Source organism: Alligator mississippiensis, chromosome 13, assembly GCF_030867095.1.
Source record: "Alligator mississippiensis isolate rAllMis1 chromosome 13, rAllMis1, whole genome shotgun sequence".
Lineage (NCBI taxonomy): Eukaryota > Metazoa > Chordata > Crocodylia > Alligatoridae > Alligator > Alligator mississippiensis.
Genome location: NC_081836.1, coordinates 3,215,814 through 3,243,768, shown reverse-complemented (window position 1 = coordinate 3,243,768; position 27,955 = coordinate 3,215,814). Strand labels below are relative to the sequence as shown.

The window sequence follows — 27,955 nt, the reverse complement described above, 5'->3', positions numbered from 1 at the left end:
ATCCCACCTGCCCCCTCACCCCCCCATGCAGATGCGGGAGCGCTGTCTCTTTAAGGGCCAGGCCCAGGCATTCCTTAGGGAGTGGCCTGGGTGACATCAGCGGGGGCATGAATGAACAGGAGCGAAGTTTCCCACAAACTCCCATTAAGAAGTTCAGGGCAGCAGGGACACGGCATGGGCGAGATGCAGCGCAGGCGGGGGCCAGGACCCCTGCTCTTCTCCCTCCTGCTCCTCTCCAGCACCCTGCTCAGCGCCCAGGCCAAGGAAGGTAAGGAAAGGGGCACCCTGCCTTGCCTTCCCATGCCCTTGGCTGGGAGGTGGCACCCCAGACCCCCTCCCCGCAGCCCCAGACCCCGCTGCCCCCTTCTTTGCTGGGAAAACACCCCCGCCACCTGCCCCTGGGGTGCCCACACCCGGACTTGGGGCATGAGGGGCCACAGAGCCAGGTCCTTTGCCAGCCAAGGGGGTATTTGCCCCCCCGGATGTGGGCCAAGTCCGCTGCCCCATTGGAGGCAGGGTTTTGCTGTCCCACTGGAAGCCGGGTGGGTTTCCCCCACCCCAATCCAGAGTTTCCATTAGGAAAAATGCAAAGTTGGAAAGTCTGAGGTGGGATGGGGTGGGGGGGGACCCACAGAGTGCCCCCCAACCAGCCTCTCGCCCGCGTGTCTTTCTTGCGTGCTATTGATTTGGATCAAAAGTGCTCAGGGGGCCAGAAGAGCAAGGGAGACCTGGCTGGGTGCGTGGTTTGGGAGGAGAAAGTTGCCAGGAGGCAGGATCCGGGCAGCCAGGGCGCATGCAAAGCAGATGGCGGTGTAAGGGAGCCAGTGCTGAGCTGGAGCCCCGCTGCAGGTGAATGGGTTTCCTCACCCTAAACGTGAATGTGTCAGGAAAGGCGGAAAACTTCCCAGTTACTGGAATCAGCTCTGTCTCCTGGCTCATCGCTGAGGAAGGGGCCCTTGCACAAATCCACCCCAGCTGGCTGAGTCAGGGGCAGATAACTTATGGGGAAGTTCAAGGAGTGTCACTGGGATTGCTCAACTGCCCAGATCACCCCAGCTGGGGCTGGGGTGCAGGATGAGTCCACTGGCAGGGCTGAGCCCGAGGGGCAGGGAGGTTGAGCAAGTAGCTGGGAGGTGGGCGAGGTGTTTTTTCACGCCCAGGAGTGTGATCAGCAGGGGGTTCCCACCAGATTCCCCTTCGTATCCTGTGCAAACCCCGGCGTAGAAGTGTGAAGCGGCGGGGAAAGGATCTGTTGTTTGTCTCCTCCAAAGAGGCACATAATGGGCGTGTGGGGTTGCTGCTGCTCTTCTCTCCCCCAGAGTCAACCTGGTGTTGGCCCCGGGGATTGTCCCCGGACAGGGTTGACCACCACTGGTGCTGAGTTTTTGTTCGGCGGGGAAGTTGCTCCCCTGTTGCAGAACGGAGCGGGACCGGGTTCCCCGTGTAGGGCCATGCTCGGAGGTCTGGCTCCAGATCTGGACTCCAGAGTTTAGGTCTAGGCGTTTTGGGAGTGTGCGTCCGCACGGGGGACAGGAGTTAAAAGCAGGAGTGGATTGTGCCCTGAAAATATCAAGGAACATTTTGGAATAGTTTAAGGGTCCGACCTTGTGGCTTTGTGCCTCGGTGCTCCCTGCTCCCGGTATAAGGGTGCTGTTATGCCCATTTCTGTAAAAAGAGTGCCTCGCACCCCCAGAAGCACCATCCTGTTGCAGTCGTCCTGTGTGCGTGCGTGCGTGTGTACAGATTTAACTAGCTCTATTGCTAAATCTCGACGCTCAAATCGGTTTTAAAAAACTGTTTGCAGACAAGCTTGCAGGGATCAGTAATTGATCCAGGCAGTGGGAAAACTCCCATTAATTCCCGAGTTTTGGATGACGCCCAGAGAGAGATTAAAGCAGGGTGCTTCGAAATGCCTGCGGGCAGAGCTGCGCCGTGCAGATCCAGATTGGGGTCCGTACTTTCCCCCTTCAGCCAAGGATGGGCTCAGCCCCGGAGCCTGCCCTGCAGTGATGAGAGAGACCGCGTGGATAAAACGCCCATCTAGACTGAAATGCTCCCAGAGTCGGCTTGGATGGAAGAGCCTAGTGTGGACTCATGTCATCCAAAGTAATCATTAGAAAAGGAGCTGCCGGTCCTAATTGGATTCCTTCTGTATGTCTCCAACAACAAAAAAAGAGACATCCAAACCTGAGGTATTGTCCCAGGCCGAGCCCAGGGCTATTCTGGATGCTGGAAGAGTTTAAAAAATAAAACCCATACCAAGTGTGGCTTGGACGCACAAGACACTGGAATAATGGGCATGCCTGGCTGGCTGGGCTGTAATTGCTCAGTAAGAGGCAGAAGAGTCAATAAAGCAAATAGTTATTTAAGGCAAAAAATGAATTAACTGCAGCTGTTAATTTTGGGCGCTCGCATTTTGGAGCAATGCTCTTTTGGGTGCCTAGGACTTGCCTCCTTCTGTCGGGCACCTAAAAAGGCGTGGTGGGGGAAAGCCGGTGCTTCACGACTAGCAGCAGTTTTCTGACTATTGCACTGTTCTTAAAAAAAGAAACAGACCCCAGGCATTACTACAGCAGCTTCTCCGGGCTGCTCCCGCGCTCGGATTAAAGCCGCGGTAGTTTGTTAAGACGAGTGCTGTGTTTGTTATTTTCCAAGTGCCAGCGTAATTGGAGTCTCATCTCTTGCCAAATTGCAGTTTCAAATTAAAGTTGCTGCAGACTTCGGGGAGGGATTTTAATTCGGTAAACTCCCCGGGTCTATTTTTATACTTTTTTTTTTTTAATGCCGCAACGGAGCTAAATCGGCTGCTTTAGAAAGCCACGCTTTGAACGCGTCCTTGGGCTATAATCTCAGACGCTTGTTGGAGCGTAAAGTTCTCGTCTCTCATCTGCCTGATGGATCCTGACACTTTACGGTCTGCTCCCACGAGAGGCACGTACCGATGTCCTAGGCGAGGGGAGCAATCGGGCGATTCCCCACCTGTCGGTAAAGCAGAACATCGCCGGCTGTGCAAAGCCGGGAGGAGAGCGTGCCAGCTGATGCTGGGAGAAGGCAGGGCAGGGTGGCACCGTATAGAAATGCATAGGGTGGCTGGGTGAAGTGGCCTCTTGGTTGGGCTGAGAACCTGATTTCGAATCCCAGCTCTGCTCCGTGTCCCATTTGGGGCCTGGCATGACATGGTGGCCATTCAGCCGTGGCAGGAGCTGTTGTGTAGACAGGTGTTTAGCCCCACAGCCCTGGCTGTGGTAGGCAGCTGCCTGCCTTGGAGCCGTGCTCACGGGTTTCTTTTTTGCCAGCCTTTGTGGTCTTGGGCAAATAAATCACTTGCCGTCTCAAAGGATCCTTTTCCTGTGTTTGCTTAGGCTCCGTGCGTGTCCGATGACAAGAGATTAAATCATACCCTGCAAAGCAAGGGGGGAGAAAAGAAAGATGAAAATGGTGGGGAGGAAGGCATTTCTCCCGGCCCATGAAAGCTTTGTCTGCATGACACGGCTAATGCCGGGACGGGCCGTGGCCGGGGTTGGTTTCTTTCCCGGCTTATAAGAGGCAGCTTGCAAATAAAAATCTGCAGGGGCGGCTCGGTGATAAGGCAGCTGCGGGCGAGGTGATGTCACGCGAGGATATCATGCCACCCTCGGGGTAGGAGCAGTATCCGGGGGAGCAAGCACGGGGCATCGTGAGAGTTTGCCTGCCCCGGCCCGGATTCAGCAGGGCTTTTGCTTGGAGCATGTGCTATGCACGAGTCACTCCTCCGCTCTGTGCCTCAGTTTCCCCAGCAGTAAAATGGGTCTGTGATCTTCCCATCACCTGCAATGAAACTGGGGCATGTAGCTCTGGGAGGCTTGGACTAGGGGTAGCCCAGTGCCAGGGGAAGGGTGGGGGATAGTCAAAGGGAAAGAAATGGGTTAAGGTTGCGGAGGAAATGGTGCCGGTTTCCGCCTGGCGCCCTGCATTGCCGGGGATGGAAACCAGATGAGCCCACCTTGGAGTGTAAATAAACCAGCCGGGATCGCCTGAGCCGGGAGGTGGCAGAGACATTTCGGCACTGGCAGAGTCGGCCGGAGGCAGGAAATGAAAGGCCTGAATGAAATCCCCGCTGCACAAAACCAACAGCTTCCCTCCTCAGCACGGGGCACGACTGGCTCGGACGGGGCTCGCCGTGTAGCCAGGGCTGTCTGCCGCCAGGCAGGAGGGAGATCCCGTGCGGCGAGTCCCGGGGGCGCGGGCTGGAGCCGCGGCAAGGTCTCCCTGTCGAGCTCCCCTGCGTTGGGGAAGAGCGAGACTAATCCCGTGGCTCTTACCCACGGCGCAGCCTCCCCTCCGGGACCGACTGCCCTCAGCCTCACCCGTCAGCAGCAGGATGGGTCCAGTGCCCTCGCAGCGCGCCCTCGCACTCGGCTCCGTGCTGCATGGCCTGGGCTGTGCCACGCGGGGGAAAGCGGTCTCTTCTTGCCCCTCCCGTGGGCTGGGGATAGCAAGCCATGCTGCGGCAGGGGGTGCATTCAGACCGGCCCTTAGTGCAACGCCAGGACCCGCGTCCCTGGCTGCATCCGCTGCCTCGTCACGAGTTTGCTCGTTCTCGGCCTGCAGCCGGAGCCAGCTCCGGGGCCTAGAACTGCCTCCTGTTCCCCGATCCCCCACATGCCAGCCTGGCCCCAGGGATCCCGGGCGGACACTCCAGACCTGGGGGCTCTTCGGGGGGGGGTGGGCCAGGGCCGCGGGATCACAGGCCTGAGTGCAGGGGTCTGGAGCTGCCATGCCGCCCGCCTGCCCGCCACCCCTCCCGGAGCACGTTCCTGCAGGGCTGATTCGGGGGCACTTGGCAGGCCGGGTCCAGGAGCCGGTAAGCGCTTCCGCTCTGACCTCGGCAGCCGGCCCTTTGATTTTGGGCTCCATCCGGCTGTGTTTCCCCCTGTGCTTTCTCTCCTCTTTCCGAGCCCGGCAGATCCCTCGGTAGCATCCGGTCTCCGCTTGCTCGCTGCTGGGACCGGCCGGTCTTAGCTGGGCGTGTGTGGACATGCCTGAGCTCCAGGGACAGGACCGGGGACTTTGCCCCCCAGCTCCCATCCCAGGCCCCTCTAGGGCAGCGGTGCTCCCGGGGGGGCTGGGGACTGCCCGCCGGCTCTCCCCTGCCGCGTGGTCTCTGGTCTCCCTCCTCATGACCTTCGCTTGGGCACAGCTGCACTTTTGAGGTGTGGCAGCCAACTGGCCCGGTCCTGTTACCGCAGCTCCGGACACCTGGGGTCAACTCCCAGCTCTGCCACAGCCTTCCTGCGCGGCCTCTGGCGAGTCACTTAGTCCCCCTGTGCCTCGGTTTCCCCACTCCTTGTGGGTTTCATGACCCTGCTTGACTTCCCATAGAAGCCACGGGGCTAAATCCCTGCAGATCAGCTGGGGGGTAGAAACCTGGGGGTGTAAGGGGGAGCGGTCGCAGCAGAGGGACCCAGTGGGCTTCAGGCCTCCGTTGCTCATGCTCCCCGCAGGTCTTGCCAAGCCAAGCACAGACCCGGGGTCTTGCAAAGAGGCGGTGACAGCAGAATTGGGGCCGTTTAAACCGTGGGGGGCAGCATGTCCCGGGGCTCCTCGCCCGGCCCGAGTGGGAGCTCACAGGCAGCGGAGACACGGCTCCTCTGAAGGCAGGAGGGTTGTTTTTTCCAAGCTGCAGCGCGACTTTAATGAGCGGTTCTCAGCCTTGGCAGCTGCAAGCAGCCCGGGCCTCCAAACCGGCGTCTGGAAGAGATTTTGTCCCCGTGACACCGCAGCTCGTTCTCACACGGGGCGGGGGGAAAAACCCTGGAGAACGGGAGCCGTGAAGGCCGAAATCCTGCTGGCAGGGTGTGCTCGGGGCAGGCAGGGGCATTTGCAACAGGGAGGTTTGCACGGGCGGCTGCTAACACGGGAGCTGCTGCCCTGGCGCAAAGCATCCTGCCTGGTATCCCAAGGCTGTGGGGAACGGCATCGGTCCCTCTCGTGCTCAGCTGGGGGAAGCCGTTCCTTCCTGCCCCTGCGCAAGCTGATGCCCTGAAGCACGAGGGCTGATAACCCTTGCGATGGAGGCCAGATTCATCCTTGGTGTAACTCAGCAGGCCGCACCGTGGACTGTTTGGTCCCGGCGTCTAACATGATGTGGAAGCGATGGGCTGTTGCTGGAAACTCCCTCCCAGACCTTTGATTCCTCTATCCTTTCCTCCTGGGGCTGCCGCCCTGTTCCTAAATAAAGAGCGCATGTCCCCGCTGGTTACTCAGCTTCTCAAACACCAGGGCTTGGTGCCAATAAAGATAAGCGCTGCCGGTGTCCAACGCTGCATCTGCCCAGTGCCCGTGGCTTTGGGGAGCTGGCACGTGGGTTCGGGAGGGCAGAGATGCCAGGCATCATCCCCCAGAGCGGCAGGCTGGTCTGGGCTTCATCCGATCTCTTAGCCCACGGGGTCGGTTGTGCTCAGTTCGAGGGTTCAACCCGCCGGGGTGTCACACCCCTCAGGATCGTGGTGGGGACGAGGCGTCTGCAGTGTGGGTCTAACAACATGTTGCCTTCTCTCTCTTCCAGTTGTCCTCCTGGATTTTGCCAAAGCCCAAGGGGAGCTGGGCTGGCTGACCCATCCCTACGGGAGAGGGGTAAGTGTGCACGCCTGGCGCTGTGTCCTGACCCCCTAGCAAGAGGAGACCCCGTCTCTGTCTGGGGGGAGGCAGTGTTGGTCCTCGTTGGGGATCGGGCCCTGCCAGGGCAGCGTGGGGGTGAGACATCTGCATCACAGGACTGGGCAATGCTGTGCCCTCCGGCTCCGGGGTCCCGGGCAGTGCTGTGCTCCCAGGCCCTCTGCCCGGGGTCCTGGAGCTGGGGCTTAAGGAGCAGCAGGCCTCAAATCAACACAAAGCCCCCCCCCCAGGGTGGGGAGAGGTGCAGCTGGGTTGCTTTAATGTCCCTTAACATGTGTGGGGGTGGGATGTGGGGGCAGGCAGGACGGTAGGTTGGAGAGGGCATTGTATGGCCCCGGGGTGCCTCGAGAAGGGTAGCTGCAGCGTCTGCCTGGGAAGGGGAAGGGGAAGTGGCCGGAGCTAAGATAAGCACCAAGCTCCGGACAGCAGCAGAGCTGGGGGTTTGTCCCCAGATGGGGAAACTGAGGCACGCAAGGAGGGGGAGTTTTGCATCTCCAGGCCTGGGCTGAGCCTGGGAGGGGGACAGTGGGGTCCAGAGCTGAGCCCCTGACATGCATCCCAGCCCCCGCAGCTGAAGCTTTTAACCCCTCGCATGCTGCAGTCTGCAGTGACGCAGCCCACTCCCACGGGGCCCGATTCTGAGCTCGCGGCCCAGGACAGTGCACAGCTGGCCCCAGGTGAGAGACCCCAGCCCCGCGAGGTGCGTGGGGGGGGTGGATCTCGGGGGACAGAGGTCAGGGCAGCCGTGCGGCCGAGGGGTTTCCGGGTGGGATCAAGTAGCCCTCGTCCTCAGCAGCGCAGACCCCCAGGCTGGCGACCCCTTCCCCTCTCTCCCCGGCCTGCAGCGAGGGCTGCTGTTCTCCTCTGCCCCCGGCGGGTTTCCTGCCTGCCCTCCCCTGCCCCTGCCATGTCAAGAGGTTAATTGGAGCGTGTGCGCTGCCAGCCGGGCCGCGCTGACGCATTCATCCCGCCGGCTCCTTCCTCCTCTACGTGCTCCACGGTGGAGCCTGGATGCCCCCAGGCCCAGCTCTGCCTGCAGCCCCGGGCTATGCAGGGACCCGCACCACACCCGATGCAGCATCTTGTGGAGAGACCCCGGCTGAGCCCCTCCAGGCTGGCCCAGGTCCCTGGACTGTGGGATAACGCCAGGAGCAGGCGGGGGCTGGATGGCAGCTCCAGACTTCCCCTTCGGCTTCTTGAGTCGGACACCTCAACTCCAAGACCCTTATGAACATCGGGCTTTAAGTGCCCTGTGCCTCAGTTTCCCCTTCTGTAAAAGCCCAGGGCAGCATCAGGGTCTGCCAGGGATTTTGTGGGCTGGGGGTGGGGGGATCCATGGGAAATCTTGGCATGGCAAGAGGAGGCAGCACAGCGGGGAGGCGTGCTGGGAAAGTGCCTGCAGAGCAGATGCGGGTTTTATTGGGCTGGAGCAGCCTGATGGAAATCGGGAGGAAACTTCCCCGAGCGGTCCCACAGTTGCCCACGTCGGGGCTTTCTGGGGAGTGCTGGAGACCGGAGCTGGGTGGGCTTCACCCCGGGTCCAAGCCTAGCAGCGAGCTCTGCCGTGGGGCCTGTGGTCATCTAACCCCCTGGTTTGCCCCGGGCAGTGGGACCTGCTGCAGCACGTCATGAACGACTCGCCCATCTACATCTACTCGGTCTGCAACGTGATGGAGGGCGACCAGGACAACTGGCTGCGCACCAACTGGATCTACCGCAGCGAGGCGCAGCGCATCTTCATCGAGCTCAACTTCACGGTGCGCGACTGCAACAGCTTCCCCGGCGGCGCCAGCTCCTGCAAGGAGACCTTCAACCTCTACTACGCCGAGTCGGATGTGGACTACGGCACCAACTTCCAGAAGCGCCAGTTCAAGAAGATCGACACCATCGCGCCCGACGAGATCACCATGCGCGACGACTTCACCACCCGCAACGTCAAGCTGAACGTCGAGGTGCGCTCCGTGGGGCCCCTGACCCGCAAGGGCTTCTACCTGGCCTTCCAGGACATCGGGGCCTGCGTGGCTCTGGTCTCCGTCCGCATCTACTACAAGAAGTGCCCCGACGTGCACCAGAACATGGCTTTCTTCCCCGAGACCATGGCCGGCGCCGACTCGCAGACGCTGGCCAAGGTGCAGGGCACCTGCGTGCAGGACGCGGTGGCCAGCGAGGAGCCCCTCATGCATTGCAACTCAGACGGGGAGTGGCTGGTGCCCATCGGGCAGTGCCAGTGCCGGGCCGGCTACGAGAAGGTGGAGAACAGCTGCAAAGGTAAAGGCTCCCGGAGGGGTTTGCTGGGGGGCTCTTGGGGCTGTGTGCATGGGATGGGGCTGTCTGTCTGGGTGTTGAGCCCCCATCTCGATCTCCAGCTGCCCAGCCCCATGGTGACTAGCAGCACCCTCTGCCCCAGCCCCTGCAGCCTGCCCCACATCCTCCCCTTGGCTTGCAGAGAGCCTAGGAGTGCCCCGGGTCCCTGGAGCTGAGATTTGAGCCTTCACGATAAATCTCTCTCAAACAATAGTCATCAGTGTTGGGCGGGCGGTGGGGGGGCGGCCACGGAGCAGATGCCTGTGCCGGGCTGGCAACTCCCTCATTACATGCGTGGTGAGGAATGTGTGGGGAGAGGGGGGGAATGGGGGCTGGGAGATAAGAGCCGGCAGCCGGGAAGGTGCAGGGGGAAGAGGTCACATCTGGCCTGCCCGTGCCCCCCGTGGCATCAGGGCCACCATCCCTGCCCTTGGGGACAGAGGGGCCAGGATGCCTTTTGCAGGCCATGACGAGCTGCGCTCCAGCAGCCCCAGGCAGGCGCGGCGCGGTGGGAATCCCCTGCCCAGGGCCATGCGCGGCGCGGGGGGAGCGCGGCAGCTATGCGAGGAATGAGCGTGCTGCCGAGCCGCATTCTTTCCCCGTGGAGAAAGAAGCGCCTGAGGGGCACCGGGGCTGCCCCCGACGGCTCCACGGGGCTTTGCTTTTCAACCGTGGCCGGATCGGTGGCTCCGTGACCCCCGAGCCCTGCCACCTGCTGTGGGTCATGGGTGTGGGGGTCTCAGCCCAGTTCTGGGACAGGCCTAGGAGGGGAGGATCAGGGAAGGGCGTTGGCAAGGGTAGCATTGTGCTGGTACAGGGCCTCGGTCTTGCGTCAGGAGAATGGGGCGCAGGGCGCGTGGCACTGGGGATCGTGCTGTCGGGCGCTTAGGGAAACCGCGGCCTGGGCATGAATAACGTTGCCCCCCCCCTCCCCTCCCACCCCCAAGCTCCTTGCTGGGTTTCCAGTGCCCGTCATCCCCAGTGCACCGTCTCCTGGCCAGGTTGCTTGGTGCCCAGAACAGGACGAAGGGGGTTGGGGGCTGGCGTCCCACTGCCATCCTGCAGCTCTCTGGAGAGCGTCTGTATCCTGGACACGGGGCTGGGTCCCGGTTTGGGGACCGGAGGAGCCCAGGGCAGGGCTCAGGACCCCTCCTGTCCAAGGACCCAGCCCAACCCCCTCCCCTGCCATTCGTGGGGGCTGCGCCCCTGCAGAGGCGGTGGGGGCTTGGCACGTCCGTGCCCAGGTCCCTTTAGCTGAGGGCCTCTTTGCTCCCTCGTTACAAGGGCACTTCCTCTGGGCTGGGCGCCTTCCCGGGGGCAGAGAGGAAAGCAAGGACGCCAAGGGCAGATAAGGATGCAGAGGCTGGCAGGGTTGCGTGGGCTCTGTTTGATCAGGAGGAATGTGGGGGGAAATCAAATTATCCTTCAGGCCCACCCCCAGGAGCTCCCTAGAGAGGAGATAAAGAGCCTTCAGGGTGGTGCCAAATGTGGGGCTGATCCATGGGCCGGATTGGGCCCAAAGGCCCCCTCCCCCAGCATCCCAGCTCCAGCCCCGTGTGCTCGGAGCTGTGCAAACACAAGCCAGGAGGAGCAGCCCTCCCTGCCCCTCGGCAGATGGCCCTGCGGGCAGATGAGGCCCAGCAGAGCAGTCTTGGGGGGTGAATCATCAGCCCCTTCCTCCTCCCACCTCCCAAGGCTGCCCAGTTCCTCTGGCCGGGAGTGCAGGGAAGCCCAGCTGCATGGGAGTCCCTGGCAGAGCAGGTCCCCGAGGACCCTGCTAAAATAGAAGGGAAATGCTGGCTCTTAGCATCATAACTACAACAGAAAGCACAGCCGATCCCGCAGGCAAGGCTGCGGGTGCCAGGGGCCAGTGCTGCTGGGTTACTGCAATCCAGGAGCTGCTGCTGGGTCCGTCTGTCCTGCTGGGCAGAGATGCCCTGGGCCAAAAGCCCGGGACGGAGGTAGGTCTGTCTGGCTGTGCCCATCCACCCAGCATCTCGGCACCGGCATCCATGCAAGTGCCTCCAGCTCCGGGGCAGGTGATGAGAAAGCGGAGGAGTCGCGGTGCGAGAGCCCTGCCAGAGAGGGGCCGGCTCGGAGATCGGGCTCGGATTCCAGAGCCGCGGGGGAAACGCGATCCCTGCATCGCCTCCTCTCCCCCCACCCCGGGTCCTGGAGCCTCTGGGCCGGCTGCCCAGAGCTCCCATGGGGGCGAGGAAAGTTACTGGGGTCAGAGGGTTTGGGGGGGCTGCAATTCCTGCACAAGCCTCTGAGTTGGGTGCGGAGGGGTTTGGGCAGCCCTGGGGCAGGACCAGAACACTGCTCCTCGCCATGCGGATGCCTAAGCGGAGAGTCTGAGATGGGACCCTCAGGGTCTGATGGTCGGGAACAGGGAGGAGAGATGGTCCCCGGAGCCGCAGCGAGGTCTTTTCCCCTCCCCGCTGTAATGCTTCCTGCCTCGGCACAAACTGGCTGCACTGGGAAGTGAGGGGCTGATGGAGCTGCGACGGGTTGGCCAGCCCGGGCTGCCAGGTGCCCGGGGGGCTGGCGCCTGTGGAGCACGTCCCTCCTGCTATGGCCCACACTTCAGACATGCTCCTGGCATCTATGGAGCATGTCTCAGGCACGGGCCACAGCAGGAGGGACCCCCTTGTGCTCCCAGGGAGGTGTGGGTCAGTCGGGAGCTGCCCGTATCTGAAGGGCTGGTCAGCCTCCTTCTCCATCGCGCCCGTCCCCAGAGCCACCAGGCCTGCAGCACCCCGAGACCACTGCTTCTGCTGGCCCACGCGGCGCCACGTGCTCCCCGGTTGTAGCCATCGACAGCCAGCTCTTTGGGGCAGGTGTGTGCACAGCGCCTAGCACAGTAGGGTACCGCTGCAGGGAGTCATGCAGGTGACCAGTGAGGGGATGGGGAGGGATAGCAATGGGGGAAGCTCCCCCAAGGGCCAAGATGTGGCCCCCTCCCCACCCAGACCCTGCAGTTTTGCGGCTATTGGCATTCTCTCGGGTGTCCCCTGTGCCAGCAGCGGGCCGAACCTCCCGGCATGGACAGACGTCGCTCCCCAGCAGTGCCCCTGCCCGGTGCTGGTCAGCCACGCTCCATCTGTCTTCCTCCAGCACCTTCCTCTCATTCTCACTGCCTGCCCAGGACGGGTCAAAAGCACCAGCCAACTCCAACCCCGCTGTCGTCCTGGGAGAGCCAGCGCCCACCGTCCACTCGCCAGGACCCTTGACAGGGTGTCGGGACAGACACAGGCGCTCTGTGCCCGCTGAATGGAGGCTTTGTGTGTGCAAGCCTGTGCGTGTGTGCACGGGGGGAGGGGATAGGGACCCTGCTGGCTAATGGTCTCATTAAGCTAAGTGACCCTGGCAGGTTGTAAACCAGGCAGGCAGATGCATCCCTTTGTCCAACCGTCGCCCTGCTTTTCCCTCCATCCTTGGCTAGCATGGGATGGGGGGATTTCTCGTCTTTTGGGGCATATTTCCACTCTTCCCCGCGCCAGACAGGGTGGAGGCAGTCCTCACCAGACCTGCCAACCCTGTGCCCTATCGCCCTCAGATTTTAATAGGGCAATTGGGCCTGGCAGTGGCTGCAAACACACTGGCACCTCCCAGGGCACGTGGCTGCAAAGTCTCTCTGCTCGTCTGCGGGCAGGCTCTTGCTTGCTGGGGCCTGCGTTTCAACGGGCCGCACCTCTGCATACGGGTGCTGGTCCCTGGGGTATAGGCCTGTGCGGTAAAGTCTACCTTCGAGGCACATACACACACATGCACCCCCTGCCACACGCCTTAGGGCTGCCCCTCTGCTCCCCCCAGGGCAGATGGAGGTGCTTCCTGCTGCGGAAGGGGAACGGGGGCGGAGATGGGAATTTGCCCTTTGTGCGGAGAGTTTCCTTGACCTCCTGTCCCGGACAGCTACCACTAGCCCTCGGGGCCCAACAGCCTCTGGGAAAGGAGCCCGAAGGGAAGGAAACAAAGGAGTTTATCTCCAGGAATAAACACAGATATTCCTACTTCCCGCCTCGGGTCCTGCAGCCGGAGTCTGCCATCCTCCCCTCTCCGCCTACTGTTCCCTGGGCCGCTCGCCTGTCCCCACGGGCTTATAGCCCTCAGCAAGACCCTTGTGTCTGCACATGTGTGCCCGGGCTCCGAATTGGGGCAGTGGGCGCTGCTGCAAGGCATATGCCACCCCCCTGGAAAAGCCCTGTGGGCACTGATGACCTCTGTACCCCGGCCGTGTGCTCTTCCGTGCTTAGCCATAGAGAGGAAAGGTGTCTCCTTCAATGCAGCGGTGCTGGCAATGGAAACTCCAGTTCCCAGGGTGCGGTGGCGGGCCAGGACGGGGTCTGCCTGGTTTGCGTTTTGCATATTTTAAAGTCTAAAGTCATCCTTTGCTCCATGTCCGGGCTTTGCGGAGGTATCCCCGGGAGCCTCTCCTGGCAGGAGCTGAGCGCCTCTGGCTCTGTGGTGTCTTCGTCCTCATGCCAGGGCTGCTGTGCCCAGCGTGCAGATGAGGAGCCCACACGGAGAGTCCAGGACAGCTGTGGGAGAGCAAGGACTTGCATGTAGGCTCTCCAAGCCCTAGGGTTGTGTCTAAGCCGTGCTTTACAGTACAATCCCCTGTCTGTGCAGCGAGCACTGCCAAAATTGTTTGTCTTCCTCCTCAGCCCCCCTGCCCCTCTCGGGAGCTTGGGCTTGAAAAGAAAAATGACCCTTGGGATTTTCCCGCTTGCCTTCTTGCTTGGGGAGCTTGCAGGGTGCTGTCAGGTGCAGCGCCACCCTGTTTTCCAACTCCAAGGGCTAGAAGCATACTGTAGGTTGAAAGGAAAGCTGAAGTTGCCAGGAAATCACAGGACTCCGGGAGCTGGAGCTTTGAGGGAAAAGGTCAAGCATTACAAACCTCTGGGTACAACGTTAAAAGCTGGTGACACTGCAGCATCTGTCTGTATGCCTGCAGAGCTATCTATTTGTCTGTCGATCGATCTGCACATCTGTCTATCTGTCTATCTCAGTTTAACTAGAGCTCATTCTCCTCCAAAAGCCTGGGAGGCTCCTGTCTCTCTCCCCTTCCCCGGAGAAAGGAAGCCAGGTCCTGGGCACCAGGGCTCGTCCTTGGGGCCCTGACAGGTTTACTGCCCTATTGTTCCCCAGTACAGCCAGATCGGGAGAGGAGATTTACTCCTGTCTTGGGCTGTTAAGCTTCCTGATGTAAGGGCTGGGGGCTGAAGAGGCTGTTGGGGAAGGGGCCAAGCACACAGCTGGGCTCTGCCAGTCCCCCCACTATTGCCCCAGGCTTTCCTGGGGGTGAGAGCAGCTTTTCCCTGCCTGGCTGGGATCTTTGTGCTTGCCTAAAGACCCAGTAACACAGAGGAGGGACATGAGGTCCCTGGGCTGAGCCCAAGCACCGAGGCTTCCTGAAAAGCCAGGCCGCTTGGCTTCCGAAGCCGCTTCCTCTGCAAAGTGCTGGAGCAAGGGACCCCCCAGGCTGGCGGAGACGGAAAGCAGGTTCCTGTGGAAAAAACGCGTGTCAAGGAACACAACTGAGACTTCCCCCCCTTCCCCCCGCTCCAACTCTCTTTGTTCAGAACAAGGAAAGAAAAGAAACTAGCAGAGTTTGCAAAAATAAAGTCCCAGCCAGGCGTGGCCTGCTGCCGGCATCCGGCTTAGGATGCCTTGGGGGCAGCTCTGCAGTGGATTGCTCTGGTACCAGCCTGACAGCAGGTGGTTAACGCGATACGACCCTGGCGAGGCTGCAGCCGTGTCGATGGGAAGGAGCTTGTCCCTGTTGAGATGCGGCAGATGTGTCCCTTTAGCAATCCCTGACAACCTTCTGCGCTCTGCGGGGTGGTGCAGATAGGCGGGACGGAGGGCACTTGGCACCGGTGGGGTGGTTCATTGCAAAGCCTTGGGCTAGTCCTTTCCGGAAAGCCATCCTGAGCACGGCTGTGCAATGTATGGCTGCCGATCAAGGGCTGGTGCATGGGCCAGCGCACATTCAATGTTGGACGAGCTAATCCCGGCCTCGCTCTCTCCCCCTGCAGCCTGCTCTCCCGGGTTCTTCAAACCGGACATCTCCGATGGCACCTGTGCCAAGTGCCCCCCGCACACGCTGCCCTCCCCCAAAGGCTCCACTTTGTGCCCGTGTGAGGAAGGCTATTTCCGGTCCGCCGAGGATCCCCCTTCTTTTCCCTGCTCACGTAAGTACGGGGCCATGTGGGGCAACGAGCTGCCCTCCAGTACCCAACAGCATGAACCGCCTGTTGCTCACCTGGAATAGCCAGCACTGCCCTCGGTGGTTTTCAGTCTTGTGCAAGGGTTGCTGCAATGACCCTGGGGATTGGGAAGGGCTTCCTGCCTCTTATTGTCACTGGGGAAACTGAGGCACCGAGAGGCTGGGGTGGTGACACCCCAGAGGATCAAGTTATTGAGAGTCCTGCCTCTTCTCCACTGTTCCTCTGATGCAGGGAGCACCCCCGTTACTGCATTTCCCTGCGTGTGTTGGTTGTGTTGATGGGCACGACCGCGACCGCGGATTTGGCCGATGCTCCCCGTGGGGTGTGTGGGCTGGCCGTGGCTTTGCCAGGAATCCACAAGCTCAGGACTTGGTTTCTCCCTGTCCTTGGAGCCGTGTGATGGCTCTGCCCTGCCTCGGAGCGGTGGAAAGACCTGGGCACCATGACTCACTACCCTTCACCCCCAGGTCCCCCGTCTGCCCCGCACGGCGTCACTGCCATCGGCCTGGGCGCCAAGGTGCAGCTGCGCTGGTCCCCACCCCGCAACACGGGGGGCCGCAAAGATGTCACCTACACCATCACGTGTGAGCAGTGCCGGCCCGAGACCGGGGAGTGCCGGCCCTGTGACTCCAGCATCCGCTACTCAGAACCGCCCCACGGCCTGACCGGGACGTCCGTGACCGTCAGCGACCTGGAGCCCTACATGAACTACACCTTCACCGTGGAGGCCAGGAACGGGGTCTCGTCCTTCAGCAACAGCCGCAACTACGGCACTGCGAGCATCAGCGTCAACCAGACGGGTAAGGGCGCGGGGAGGTCCATAGGGGCGCTGGGGTGGGTTTCTGGTTGCAGCTCTGTGATGCCTATGTCTCTGGCATTTGCCCCTTTCGGCCCCCGCTTCATCCCAGCCTTCTTCTCCCTTGCCCAGAACCTCCCAAGGTGATGTCGGTGAACCTGGACGGCCACACGGCTACCAGCCTGACGCTGTCCTGGATGGTCCCAGCCCGGCAGGCGAGCCGGGTCTCGAGATACGAGGTCACCTACAGAAAAAAGGTAGCGAGACCATTAGCTTCCTCGGGGGCTTCTGCTCACTGGAGGGCTGGGAGCCGTGGAGGGATGGGTCCATGCACGTCACGAGTCCTTGCTGTCCTTGGCCAGGCTCTGGGTGCGTAAGGCTCTGGGCTGAGAGGGCAGCGGGGAGCGGAGACATCCCCAGCTCTGAAGTGAGGCCAGAGGGCCTGAGGCTGCCAGCTCCAGGTGACGGGGGGCTCCTGCTTCCTTCCTGCAGATGGATAGCAGAGGCTACTCGGTCGTACGCTGCGAAGGAAACAGCGTGACCCTATCCAACCTCGCGCCGGGCACCATGTACAGGGTGCACATCCTGACCCATACGCAGGAGGGCCAGAGCACCGAGAGCGACACCTTCGAGTTCGAGACGCTGCCAGGGGGTGAGTGCAGGGGATGCGCGTCGAGCCCCCCATTAGTGGTGCCCATTTCACAGATGGGAAAACCAAGGCATAAAACAGGGCTGTGACTTGTCCCCGGCTGTGCAATGGGGCGGGGGCGGGAATAAAATCGTGGTCGCCTCAAGTACACCGAGTGGATGGAGCACAGACACGGCTAAGTTTAAATCAGACAATGCTTACGTAGGGAATAAGAATAGGCATGTGAATATTAATTAGAGCGGCACCAATTACTTGCCTAATTTAGCAAGCTTTTTATGTTTTGGCCAAGCCATAGAGGGTAAAAGCTGGGGCCCCTGCGGAGTTTGTGCTCTTTGGCCTCAAACTATGACTTGCTCCCTTGCACGTGTACTTCATTAATGCCATTTAGAGACTTATTTTTGAAACCAAGGTAAAACGGGCCTTTCCCTAATGGGCTGGCCACCAGTTAGAGACTTCAGGACTTAGAAATTTTAAGATCGCTTTGCTTTCAGATATTGATGGGCTGGTTACACCTGGAGATGAATGTGCATCTTATCCTTTTGAATCATTTCCCTTCTCTGGACCTCTTGGTCCTTGATATATTTGAATCATTTCCTTTCTCCGTACTGCTGGGTCCTTGATATCTTTTCTGGTGCCTTCTGTCATTGATCTTGCTGTTTAAAACATAGATATCCGTATGTCGTGAGCATTTCCTTTGGTGGTGCTGGCTCTTCGAACCTGTCTGGGTTCCCAGAGTCCCTCTGCGGGTCAGCAGTGGGACCCCGGGTCCTGCTTCCTTCCCAGGCCAATGGTTCCCATCACGCCTGCACCCGTGTGTCAGTCGTTCAGGGCAGGCACAGCCCCATGGTGCTGTTGTCCAAGTGGGCGGGAGGCACGAGAGATGTAGGCAGAGAAACAGGAGGGTCCGGACAAGCCGAGGCGGCCGCGGAGCCATGCCACGGTGATGGTCCTAGCTTGCGTCTAGTCTCATAGCGTTGGCTTGATCCCCGGCAGCTTCCCAATCCTTTTCCTCCCTCCTGCAGGTACTGAGGGCATGAACACGGCGGCCGTGGTCGGCGGTGCTGTCTCCGGGGTCTTCCTGCTGGCCCTCGTGGTGGCTGCCATGCTGTACTTTCACCGAAGGTATTTTTCCTCTCTCCCTCTTTCCTTTCACAAGGCAGCGGCTGCACGTTCCCTTCCCCGCGGGGCGGCTGGTCTCTGCTGGTTCTCGGCGGGGAGGGATAACGTCTCCACGGCGGACGGGGCTTTGCAACCCGGACCTCGCAGCAGGGTGGAAGTGAGTAAGAGGGAGGTGGAAATGCCTCATCCGTGCCTACCAGCTGCTGCTGAGCTCCCCACCTGGCAGAGGAGCAGAGCCATGCTCTCCTCGGGTGCTGGGGCCCAGGTGGGCACACAGGACCCCTCGTGGCTCCAGTTCGGGGTCTTGGACGGAGAGGGAGGACCTGGGGAGTCCCTGATGCTTTGGAGGCTCCAGATCCAACTCTCTCGTTGTTATTTTAGGAAAAGGAACCTGCGCGCCCGCCAGTCGGAGAACGACGTCTACTACTCCAAGTCTGGTGAGTGAGGACTCGAGGCGGGATGGGGCTCCCTTCCCCGCATGCCCTGTAGCGAGGGGTGCAGCAGCAAGGAGGGCACGACTCCCCCATCTCATTGCAACCCTGCTCCTTGCCTGTGGATGGATGGATGCCTGTCGCCTCCAGCCTCACTCCCCGTGTCCCCACAGACCAGCTGAAGCCCCTGAAGACGTACGTGGACCCCCACACCTACGAGGACCCCAACCAGGCCGTGCTGAAATTCACCACCGAGATTCACCCCTCGTGCGTCACGCGCCAGAAGGTGATCGGGGCAGGTAGGTCACCCCCTCCTCCCATGGTTGGGGGCTGGGGTAGACGAGGCTGCCTCTCCATGTGTGCCCAAAGTCAGGGTTGTTGGCTTACGTAGAGGGGGCGGATGGGAAGCAAAGCCATGCGTGGGTCACCCCTTCCTTCCCTCCCGCCGCCAGGTGAGTTCGGGGAAGTCTACAAGGGGACCCTGAAGAACGGGAAGAAGGACGTGCCGGTGGCCATCAAGACACTAAAGGTGGGCTACACGGAGAAGCAGCGCATCGACTTCCTGAGCGAAGCCAGCATCATGGGCCAGTTCTGCCACCACAACATCATCCGCCTGGAAGGCGTCGTCTCCAAATGTAAGCACCACCTGGGGCACGAGGCCAGCGACTCCGCTGATAAAGTGGCAGGGCTAGCTCTACGGGGCGAGATCGCTGCCCGCCCATGCTGAGATCTGCCTCTCTCCCCTCAGATAAACCCTTCATGATTGTCACCGAGTACATGGAGAACGGAGCCCTGGACAGGTTCCTGCGGGTAGGTGTCCTGCTTCCTTGCTGAACACGCAGAAGGGAAGGGATTATCACGGCCCAGCCGGCAGGGCCGGGTTTGCTCCCTGCTGGGAGCATGTGGGCGGCCGTGATCCTGTCCACCCCGGGGTTTGGGGAAGGGCGACTCTGACATGCCTCTTGGATAGCCCGAGCAGAGCAGAGTGCAAAGCAAACGAGCAGCGGCAATGATGGAAAGTCCCTGGGCAGCTGCCAGGCCCCCCCTGGTTTGAGGGGCCGGCAAGGAAAGGCGTCTGTAGTCCAATGCACAGTTTTTTTCCCAGAATGAGAGCCGGACCGCCTAGCACAGGGTCTCTCAGGCATTACTTCTCCTCCCCTGTATGATAACTGAGCCCCTGGAGGTTTCCTGTGTGCGGGTCTTGCACGAGAGCCCAATCTAGGACTTCAGCTCTCCTGGCCCTCTCTGAGCCTGGATTGGCACCTGTCCCCCTGGCTAGGAGTCCCACCGCAGTAGCCCACCCCAGAGCTGGCTGCACTGTATAGGTAGCATGGGTGGCCCACTGGGTGAAGTACCAAGGGGCACTGGGGCTGGCGACGGGGAAGTGCTGACCGCGGCCTCTCCTCAGGAGAAGGACGGCGAGTTCTGCATGATCCAGCTGGTGGGCATGCTGCGAGGCATCGCCGCGGGCATGAAGTACCTGGCCAGCATGAACTACGTGCACCGGGACCTGGCCGCGCGCAACATCCTCGTCAACAGCCAGCTGGTCTGCAAGGTGTCTGACTTCGGCCTGTCCCGCGTCCTGGAGGACGATCCCGATGCCACCTACACCACCAGCGTGAGTGCTGCCCCCTCCACCCAGACCTGGCCAACTCGTGTTGGTGCTGGACACGTGCCTGTCTGCCCTGGCCCTGCCATCCTCACCTCCAGCCCTGGAGCACTGTGCATCCAGGATCCTCCATCCCAGCACGCTGCCTGCCCTGCTCAGGGCTTTGCTCAGCTCCTGCCAGGGACAAACCTGCCCCATGGTGACTGCCCCACTGGGCCTGGGGCTCTGCCGGGGGTGTGCAAAGCTAAGCTGCTCCTGGGCTTTGCTGGAGGGCCCTGCCTGCCTCCCAAGGGACGTGTCCCACAGCCTGGGTGGGAGATCCCCGTGGCACTCAGCCCCCAGCCAGCGGTGAGCAGCCCTGCCTGTGCTCCCACGGCTCATGGCAGCTGTTCATCCCTCCCAGAGAAAACCCCTTCCTCCGACCCGGCATAGCTGGAAGCGGAGATCAAGGAGGTACTGTCTCATGATCAGACCTGGCAGGGACCAAACCCGGGGTCAAGGACCTCCATCCCCCACCCCAGCTGGGCAGTGCAGGGGTGAGACGGGGACCATCCTTGACCAGTGCAATCTTCTCCCGCAGGGCGGCAAGATCCCCATCCGCTGGACAGCCCCCGAGGCCATCTCCTTCCGCAAGTTCACCTCGGCCAGCGACGTCTGGAGCTACGGCATCGTCATGTGGGAGGTGATGTCCTACGGCGAGCGCCCGTACTGGGAGCTCTCAAACCACGAGGTGAGCGCTGCCCGCCAGCCAGGCCAGGCAAGGGGGGAGCTGGCAGGAGAGCCGTGCCCAAATCCTTTGCTCACCTGGGCCCTGAGCAGCATGCTCCATGGAGCCCAGCGCCTTCACAGCCTGCGGGGGTCAAATGGGCCGTGCTTCGGAGGATGCTCTGACCCATAGCTCCTTGCTCAGCATCGGGGGGCTTGATGTACCCAGGGGGAGCTTCATGTCCCCAGGACCCAGCCAGCTTCCCTGGGGATAGGGGATGGTCCCCACTCCCCAGCTCACTCGCCCCCTTCACACACCACCCCTTCCCCGTGGCAGGTCATGAAGGCCATCAGCGATGGCTTCCGGCTACCTGCGCCCGTGGACTGCCCCTCCGCCATCTACCAGCTGATGATGCAGTGTTGGCAGCAGGAGAGGAGCCGCCGGCCCAAGTTCAACGACATCGTCAGCATCCTCGACAAGCTCATCCGGGCCCCCGAATCCCTCAAGACCATGGCTGACTTCGACCCTCGGTAGGCACCCCTTCCAGCCCCCTCCACAGCCCAGCTGCTGTGCCCCATCTCCAGCTCAGCCAGGAGGGTCTCAGTGTGAGGGTCTGAGACACTCCTGGTATTGGAGGCATGGAGTGGGGGACACTAAATCGTGTGCAGCTGGCATTGCCAGACAGCCGCCAAGCTGGAGGGGGCTGGTGGCAGAGGGCTGGGGGGAGCCGGGCTGGGGGCAGTGGGGTGATGGATAGCAGAGCTACCGCACCTGAAGCTGGAGCGCGTTGAACCCCGGCCCCCGGCCCTGCCCCGTGGGAGGCTCTCCCCAGGGTGGTGGAGGTGGTCTCCCCCTGCCGCACTGCACAGCAAAGCTAATTCCTGGAGCTGTCTCGCCCTCGCAGGGTGTCCATCCGCCTGCCCAGCACCAGCGGCTCGGAGGGCATCCCCTTCCGCACCGTCGCAGAGTGGCTGGAGTCCATCAAGATGCACCAGTACACGGAGCACTTCACGTCGGCCGGCTACACCACCATCGAGAAGGTGGCGCAGATGAGCAACGAGTGAGTGTCTCCCTGGGGCCCTCGCACCCAGAGCCTCATCCCCGAAGCCCTCACGGCCACGGGGCTGGAAAGGGGCCTATGCCCACGGGTGGCTGAGAACGAACGAGCAGCTTCGTGCCCTGGACCCGGCCCTCCCCAAGCTGGCACGTGTTGCCTCGGGCTTGCGGGAGGCAGGCTGAGCCCAGGGGCACTTCAGCACCCTACGACTTGGAGCAGCCTCAGACCTGCTGCCTGGGGGAGAAGGATGTTTGCTCCCTCTTTCCTTGGCAGTTGTGTGTCTGGCTCGGTTTCAGGCGGGGATAAAATTAGCTCCCTTGCTGCCCTCTCACCCCCCAGCTGGATTTCCTGGCTCTGGACTAGCCTGGTGACATGCAGTCAGGGACCGCACTGAGCCCCTGCTCCTGGCCTTAGGGCAGTGGGGAGGAGGGGGAGCAGAGGAGGCCCCTTTCCTTCCCCCCACCGCACCAAATCCCCCGGGAGGCTCATCCCCCAGGAAGTGACCCTGCTCCAGCACCTCCGGTTAAATATAGCCTCGTGTAAACAGGAGCTGGGCTGGGAACGGTCCATGGGATGACTCGGCTGCACCCTGGGGATGGACTGGAGCGGGGGGGCAGTATCCGGGGATCTCGGGAGAACATCGTGTGCCGGGAACAAAGTTGGCTCTGCCTGGCCCGGGGAAACTTCCTCCTGGAGGCGGCACGTCCTGCTAAGCGAAGAGCAGGCAGGGTGGTTAGCATGTTGGGAGACCTGGATTCTTCTGGGCTCTGCCACTGGGCTACTCGATGGCCTTGGGACAGTTGCTCCCCCGTCCTGTGCCTCAGTTTCCCCTCACTCCCTCCGGGCCTGGCTCTGTGAGGTCCCTGGCTCCAAACACCGAGGGAGGAGGGTGTCTCTTTCTTTGTGGGCGTTGAGGCCAGGCGAGGCAGCTGCTTCCCCGCTGCCTGCTGCAGCCTTCACGGGGGACGGTCCTCAGGAGGCAGCTTTGCCTAGGGGCTGGCAGCTCTCCTTCTCCGCTTGAGCCCGACTGCTCCCGCGCTTCCCCCTGGGTAATGCAAGGATAATAGCCCTTTTGTGCCAGGTTTAGTGATGAATAGGGCTAATTGCCGTGGTTAATTACCCGTGGAGGTGTGTGGAGCTCTCTCTTCCCTCTGCTCTCCCTGCCCCGTCCCCCCGCGATGTCTCAAGAGCTGAGCACGCACCCTTTAATTAACTCGCTCCATGGGGCCGAGCAGCTGGGGAGGGACTGAATCATCAGGCGATGGGGCAGCCTCTGCTTGCTGTTCAGGTGCGGCAGCCGCGAGGAGGAAGCAGCACCAGGGCAGGGCATGAGAAAGCGTCTAGCCGTGGGTGAGAACGCAGGGCCGGAGCCAAAGCCCGTGGAGGCTTCTCCGTGCGCCTGGGCCCCGGGCTGGGATTCAAAGGGGAAGAGGAGGGGGACAAAGGAGGGACCCCTGCAGCCGGCCCGTAGATAGCAGGCTCCTTGCCCCCAACACCAGTGTTGCACCAGTATGGAGCAACTGCTGGTGGTGGTGACTTTGGGGACCAGTGCACCTTGCATCTCAGACCACGGGGGCCTGGCTGTGCTGCTCAGAGCGGGTCTCGGGGATGGAGGAGCTGGTGGGGAGCTTCGGCTGGAGACCCCCACCAGGCTTTTGGCCTGGAGGTGGAGAGCAGCTCCCCCCCACAACAGCCCAGCCTTTCCTGTACGGTAATGCCCCCCTTCTCGTTCCCCAGGGACATTAAGAAGATCGGGGTACGCTTGCCAGGCCACCAGAAGCGAATCGCCTACAGCCTCATGGGGCTGAAGGACCAGATCAACACCGTGGGGATCCCCATCTGAGAAGGAGACCTCCCCAGCGGACGCAGCCCCCTCCCGCAAGCGCCTCGCCAGGGGCTACGGAGGCACTCGGCGGACGTGCAAAGCAGGAAATACTTGAAGTGGAGAATTGAAGTGTGCTCGGCATCATCCTCCAGCCAAAAGCGTCCGCGGGGACCAGCCGACGGGGCTGATGGCAGCGCCCTCGGAGGAGCTGGCCAGTCCTTCCCGCCTGGCCTGCACCTACAGTTCAACCTCCGCAGCAGTCACCTTTATTTATTGTTAATATTATTATTATTGTCGGGTCATTTCTCCCATTGCTGCTGTGCCAGGTTGGCTGGCTCCGGAGGGGAGCGCGAGGCCACGATGTGCCCTGAAGAAGTGCCGTGGTTGTACCCAGCCGCGATGGTGCCACGTAGCGTCCCTGGAAAGGCCTCACGGGTGGCCTTGAGACCCGGGTCTGTGGCTGCTGAGCAGCTAATGCCACCTCCATGGTGCTGTCCTTCCTCTCCGCCGGCCGAAGCAGAGTGCTTGCCTTTCCCTTCCCCGTCGCTCTAATCCGCTCCCGAGCTGCGGGGATGCGGGACGTTCCCAAAGTGACCTCTGCTCGTTTTCCAGCTGCCTTCGAAGCCGCTCGGGTTGGAGTTGCCGAGACTTTGCAGTGACAAAGCGACGTTTGTTTGCCTTTGCTCTTTATAAGAGGATGACAAGGAACCGATATTAAAACCGATGTTACAAGCAATGCATTACATTTCCAGCGGCAAGGAAACCCGCTTGCTGTCATGTCAGGAGTAGGCTGAACCGAAGCCTGACTCGATTTATTTGCTTGGCCTGTTCCCGTAGCCAGGCACCGAGGCCGTTCCATAGTTTTGGGAGTTTTTTATGAGCAACTTTAAGGATCTCCCTTCCCCCCCCACCACTAGGTTTTGTAGTTTTTATTCTGTTGGTTTGTATCTCAAGAGATGGGCAGATCCCAGTGCCTAAAATACGACATTCCTCTGGTAGCGAGCGCAATGGCTTTGCTAGCGACAACTGATCGCTGTGGCTCAAGGTCATATAATCATTTGCCTTCTCTCTATTTATTCTTCCATTCCACTCCCTGCCACAGGCTCCGCTTTGTTTCGCTGCGAGCCATTCGCTGGTCTGTCAGTGTTACCTATTCTATTTTTTAATATAATTTATTCTATTTTTTTATATTTATTGATAGAAATCAAAGCCCTGTTCTGCTTGCTCAGATTTGCTGTTCGGATGGAAACCACAGGCATTGAAATGAAGTTGAGTCATGGTTTTCAGAAAAGGCTGCCTTTGATTTGAATAAATGTTGTGTTTTTTTTGTTAAACCTTTTCTGCAGTTAGCCTGCGCTCTGTTTTGTTTGCGGGTGTATTCGGGGACCCGGCAGAGTGGTGGAGATGGAGGAGCCTGCTCGGCCAGGCGGTCAGGAGAGACCGGACCCCCAGCCCCAAACCTGGCAGACTCCCCTGCATGAGAGCTCATTCAGCCAAGCGCTTCAGCACCCATAGACTCAAGCGCTTGCTGAAGTTAAATGCGTGCTTAAGGAGTTTGAGCCAGGGGCTTTGGGATACTTGCATTGACTTGGCAGCGGAGATCAGCTGTGTGGGACCTCAGTGCCCAGCTGCCCGCGATGCACTTCGTTGCACTGAAACCCAAGGGGTCTGGCTGGGAGCAGCGCTAGATCTCAGCACCCTGCGAAGAGAGTCGTGCAGCTGGCTCTGCCGGCCTCCCGTCCCCGGGCTCAGCCGTTAGCCAGGCTCTGAAGCTTGCAAAAGATGCTGATTTGCAAGGCCAAGCCTGGCCCAGGCCATTGCACCCTCCGGAGACTGCAAAACCCAGTCGGGAAGGTTTCCTAGTGCTGCTTCGAGTGGATCGGAGTGGCTCTGTGTGTGTGGGGACCGATTGGGACTTGGGGGGGCTGGATTTGGGAGGGGCCCGCAAAGCCCTGATCCCATCCCACATGCTCCAAGCTGACCGGGTCGGGGTCAAGCAGGAACAGCACATGGGAAAAAGCTCTCTGTCCCCAGGGAACAGGCAGCGTCCCAGACCCCGGGCCCGCGCGCTCCTCCGGATGCTTCCTGCCATCGTGTGACAGCAGAGATCTGGGAGCCATTTGCGGCTAAGCCCGATGGAGCTGGCGGGAACTTTACTGGTTCCCTTTGATGACAAAAAGGGGCCTGTGAAGAGGAGCAGATCAATTAACCCCTCATCTCCTCGCGCCAAGGAAAGGCTTCTGTTTTGTGTAGGAGCCGTGGCTGGAGCAGCTGAAACCCGGGGTGTCCATCCCTGGCTCAGCCACAGACCTTGGGGCAAGGCAGTCTCTTCCCCTCCCTTCGCAGGGCGCTCTTCTCCTCGGCTCTCTCCAAACCATCGTCTGCCTGCAAACAAGGAGGAATGTGCTTCCAGCATTGCTCAAGCGCACGGCCCTTGGCCCGAGGAGCCGGCCCATTTCCTGGCGTCTTGACCAGAAGCTGCTCCAGGCCCCCCCAATCCCACGTTCAGGGTTAGGCCTGGCCACCGCGTTGCTTCCGAATGGCATCTTTCCTGCGGAGATGTCAGACGCTCTGGCCTGAGCTTCAGCAACATCCCTCCGCTCCATCCCAGTCTTTAAGAAACCAAAATGCCTCTTAATCCCTGTCCCTGAAATGCAGCCGGCACAGCCTTTGGCTCGAGCATGGGTTTCCAAGTGCTCATGCTGAGCTGTGGCTTCCCGCGCGCTCGTTCCTTTGTGCAGGCACGAAGGCCCGTTGACAAGCAGCTTTCCAGTCCTTCCAAACCGGCGAGCCAGCGCTCCCCGAGCGGGGCTGCTCTCCCCGCGCTTCCAGCGGGGAAAGGAGACTTCTGCTGGAAGAACAGCCAAAGCCACAGGCGCTTCCATCGCTGCGAAGGCCAAGTGAGGGATCTGGTCTAACCTCTCGCTGGCACGGGCCAGGAATGTCACCGAGGCGTCTCCAGCTCGAGCCCCACGGGCTGGGGCAGCCGGGCTCGAGACAGGCACCCCACTGCCTCCTCGCATCACCATTGATTGCCTGCTTTTGGGCACCGTCTTCCTAGCCTGGGTTTAGCCGGCGTCGGTGCCCACAGCTCCCCGTGCCTTCGCCTGCCAGGCATCTGTGCTGCCAGCACAGTGGGGAAGAAAGATGCACAAAATGACCCAGTTAGAAAACTAGATGGAAGAGCTAAATTGCAAATTAGTGCCCGACACACGGCGGCATATTCTAGAGGCCGTCCGCCCCCGAGCGCGGAGCCGCGTGCACTGCCCGAGCCTCCGTGCGCGGGGAGAAGACCTGCAGCTCTTGATGTTCAGGCTAGCAGGCTCCCACGGGGCAGGAGTCTTCTGCAGCAGGTCAGCTGGGACAAGAGGGTTTTTCTGTTCCTAACCGGGACCCTAGGTCTCCAACCTACCTCGTGCCTCAGTTTCCCCACCTGCAACATGGAGCTAAGAGCCCCCTTCCTGTAGACTTGCATTGCAACAAAGGGGGTTAAGTGGGAGAATAGGAAGCTCTTTCTAACCAGGGAGGTTAAGTACGAGGGTAGATGACCTAGAGAGGCTGTGGAGCCTCCTGGAAGTGTTTAGGAGCAGGTTAGACAAATGCTTGTCTGGGCTGGCCTCGGCAGGGGTGCTCCCACATGGAGAACCCGGTCAGCCGGCTTTTCCTCCAACGCTCTAGCGCAGAGGTTCAAGTGCGTTCTGCTGCTTTGGGATGCCTTTAACCGATGTGCTAGAAAAGCCGAGTTTCACTCTTGTCCCGCTTGAGTCTTAAATCAGCCAGCTCCAGTGCCAGCCCTGGGTCCTGCAGCTTGCTCCTCTCCCTCCCCGGGGCAAACACAAGGCCACGGGGAGAGCTTTCCCCTTGCCCCCACCCTCAAGTCATGGTGACTTCCCTTCCCATCAACTGTGGATGGTGAAGAGGAGGAAGAAGGTGACCTGGCCCAGTGGGGTCCCTTGGCAGAAGCGTGGAAGGGCAATGCCCTTTCCCAGCTGCAGCTGGAGAAGAAAGGAGCAGAGCGTGCATGCGGTCTGCCACGCCACAGCCCCCGGGGGGAATGCACCCCTTGCTTGGCACGCCGCGCCACGGACCGTGCCCCATCCCCACCAGCACTGCCCCCCAGAGAGGGCAGGGAAGGGATGGGGGTTTTCTTCAATCCTTCCCTTCCCAGCACATCATCACAACGGGGGCTTTGTTGCAGCCTGTAACGGAGCTGCGGAGAGGAGGGCTCTGCCTCGACGGAGCTTGGCGCACTGCCGGCGGCTGCAAAATGATCGCCTGGTGCCCCCCTGCCAGGGGGGACCATTGCACGAGGGGCCTTTGTACAGCAATAAAGGACAGGAGAGAGCACAAGTAGCTGCTCCCTTTGTCCAGCTGGGGCAAGCAGGGGCTGGTGCCCATGACAAATCGCGCCCATCTCCTCTGCCCCGCTGACCGCTTGCTACGACAGGCCTGGCGAGGGGTGTCCAAGGCTCCAAGTCCAGAGCCCAGACCCAGGGGGCTGCCATGGGAGCCAACAGGACCTCATGCTCACCAGGTTAGACCATGGGATGCACCCCGTGGGAGACGGCC

At 61.0% G+C, this 27,955-nt stretch overlaps 1 protein-coding gene across 1 annotated transcript; it reads left to right on the top strand.

Moving 5' to 3' along the window:
• Positions 1 to 109: 109 nt before the first annotated feature.
• On the top strand, positions 110 to 24,724 carry EPHA2 (EPH receptor A2). Its single transcript, XM_006273035.4, has 17 exons — positions 110 to 268; positions 6,548 to 6,615; positions 8,265 to 8,925; positions 15,003 to 15,158; positions 15,662 to 15,994; positions 16,123 to 16,247; positions 16,483 to 16,642; positions 17,662 to 17,761; positions 18,140 to 18,195; positions 18,363 to 18,488; positions 18,642 to 18,824; positions 18,938 to 18,999; positions 19,598 to 19,807; positions 20,379 to 20,528; positions 20,841 to 21,034; positions 21,409 to 21,564; positions 23,299 to 24,724. The coding sequence occupies exons 1-17, from the start codon at positions 112 to 114 to the stop codon at positions 23,402 to 23,404; spliced, it is 3,003 nt and encodes a 1,000-aa protein (XP_006273097.4). The 5' UTR covers positions 110 to 111; the 3' UTR covers positions 23,405 to 24,724.
• The last annotated feature ends 3,231 nt before the right edge of the window (positions 24,725 to 27,955 follow it).

Bases quoted from the DNA above. Each gene is read 5' to 3' on its own strand.
- EPHA2 (XM_006273035.4), top strand. From the start codon at position 112: ATGAACAGGAGCGAAGTTTCCCACAAACTCCCATTAAGAAGTTCAGGG. The intron at 8,926-15,002 runs GTAAAGGCTCCC...CTCCCCCTGCAG, and splicing joins GGTGGAGAACAGCTGCAAAG to CCTGCTCTCCCGGGTTCTTC. The intron at 18,196-18,362 runs GTGAGTGAGGAC...GTGTCCCCACAG, and splicing joins CGTCTACTACTCCAAGTCTG to ACCAGCTGAAGCCCCTGAAG.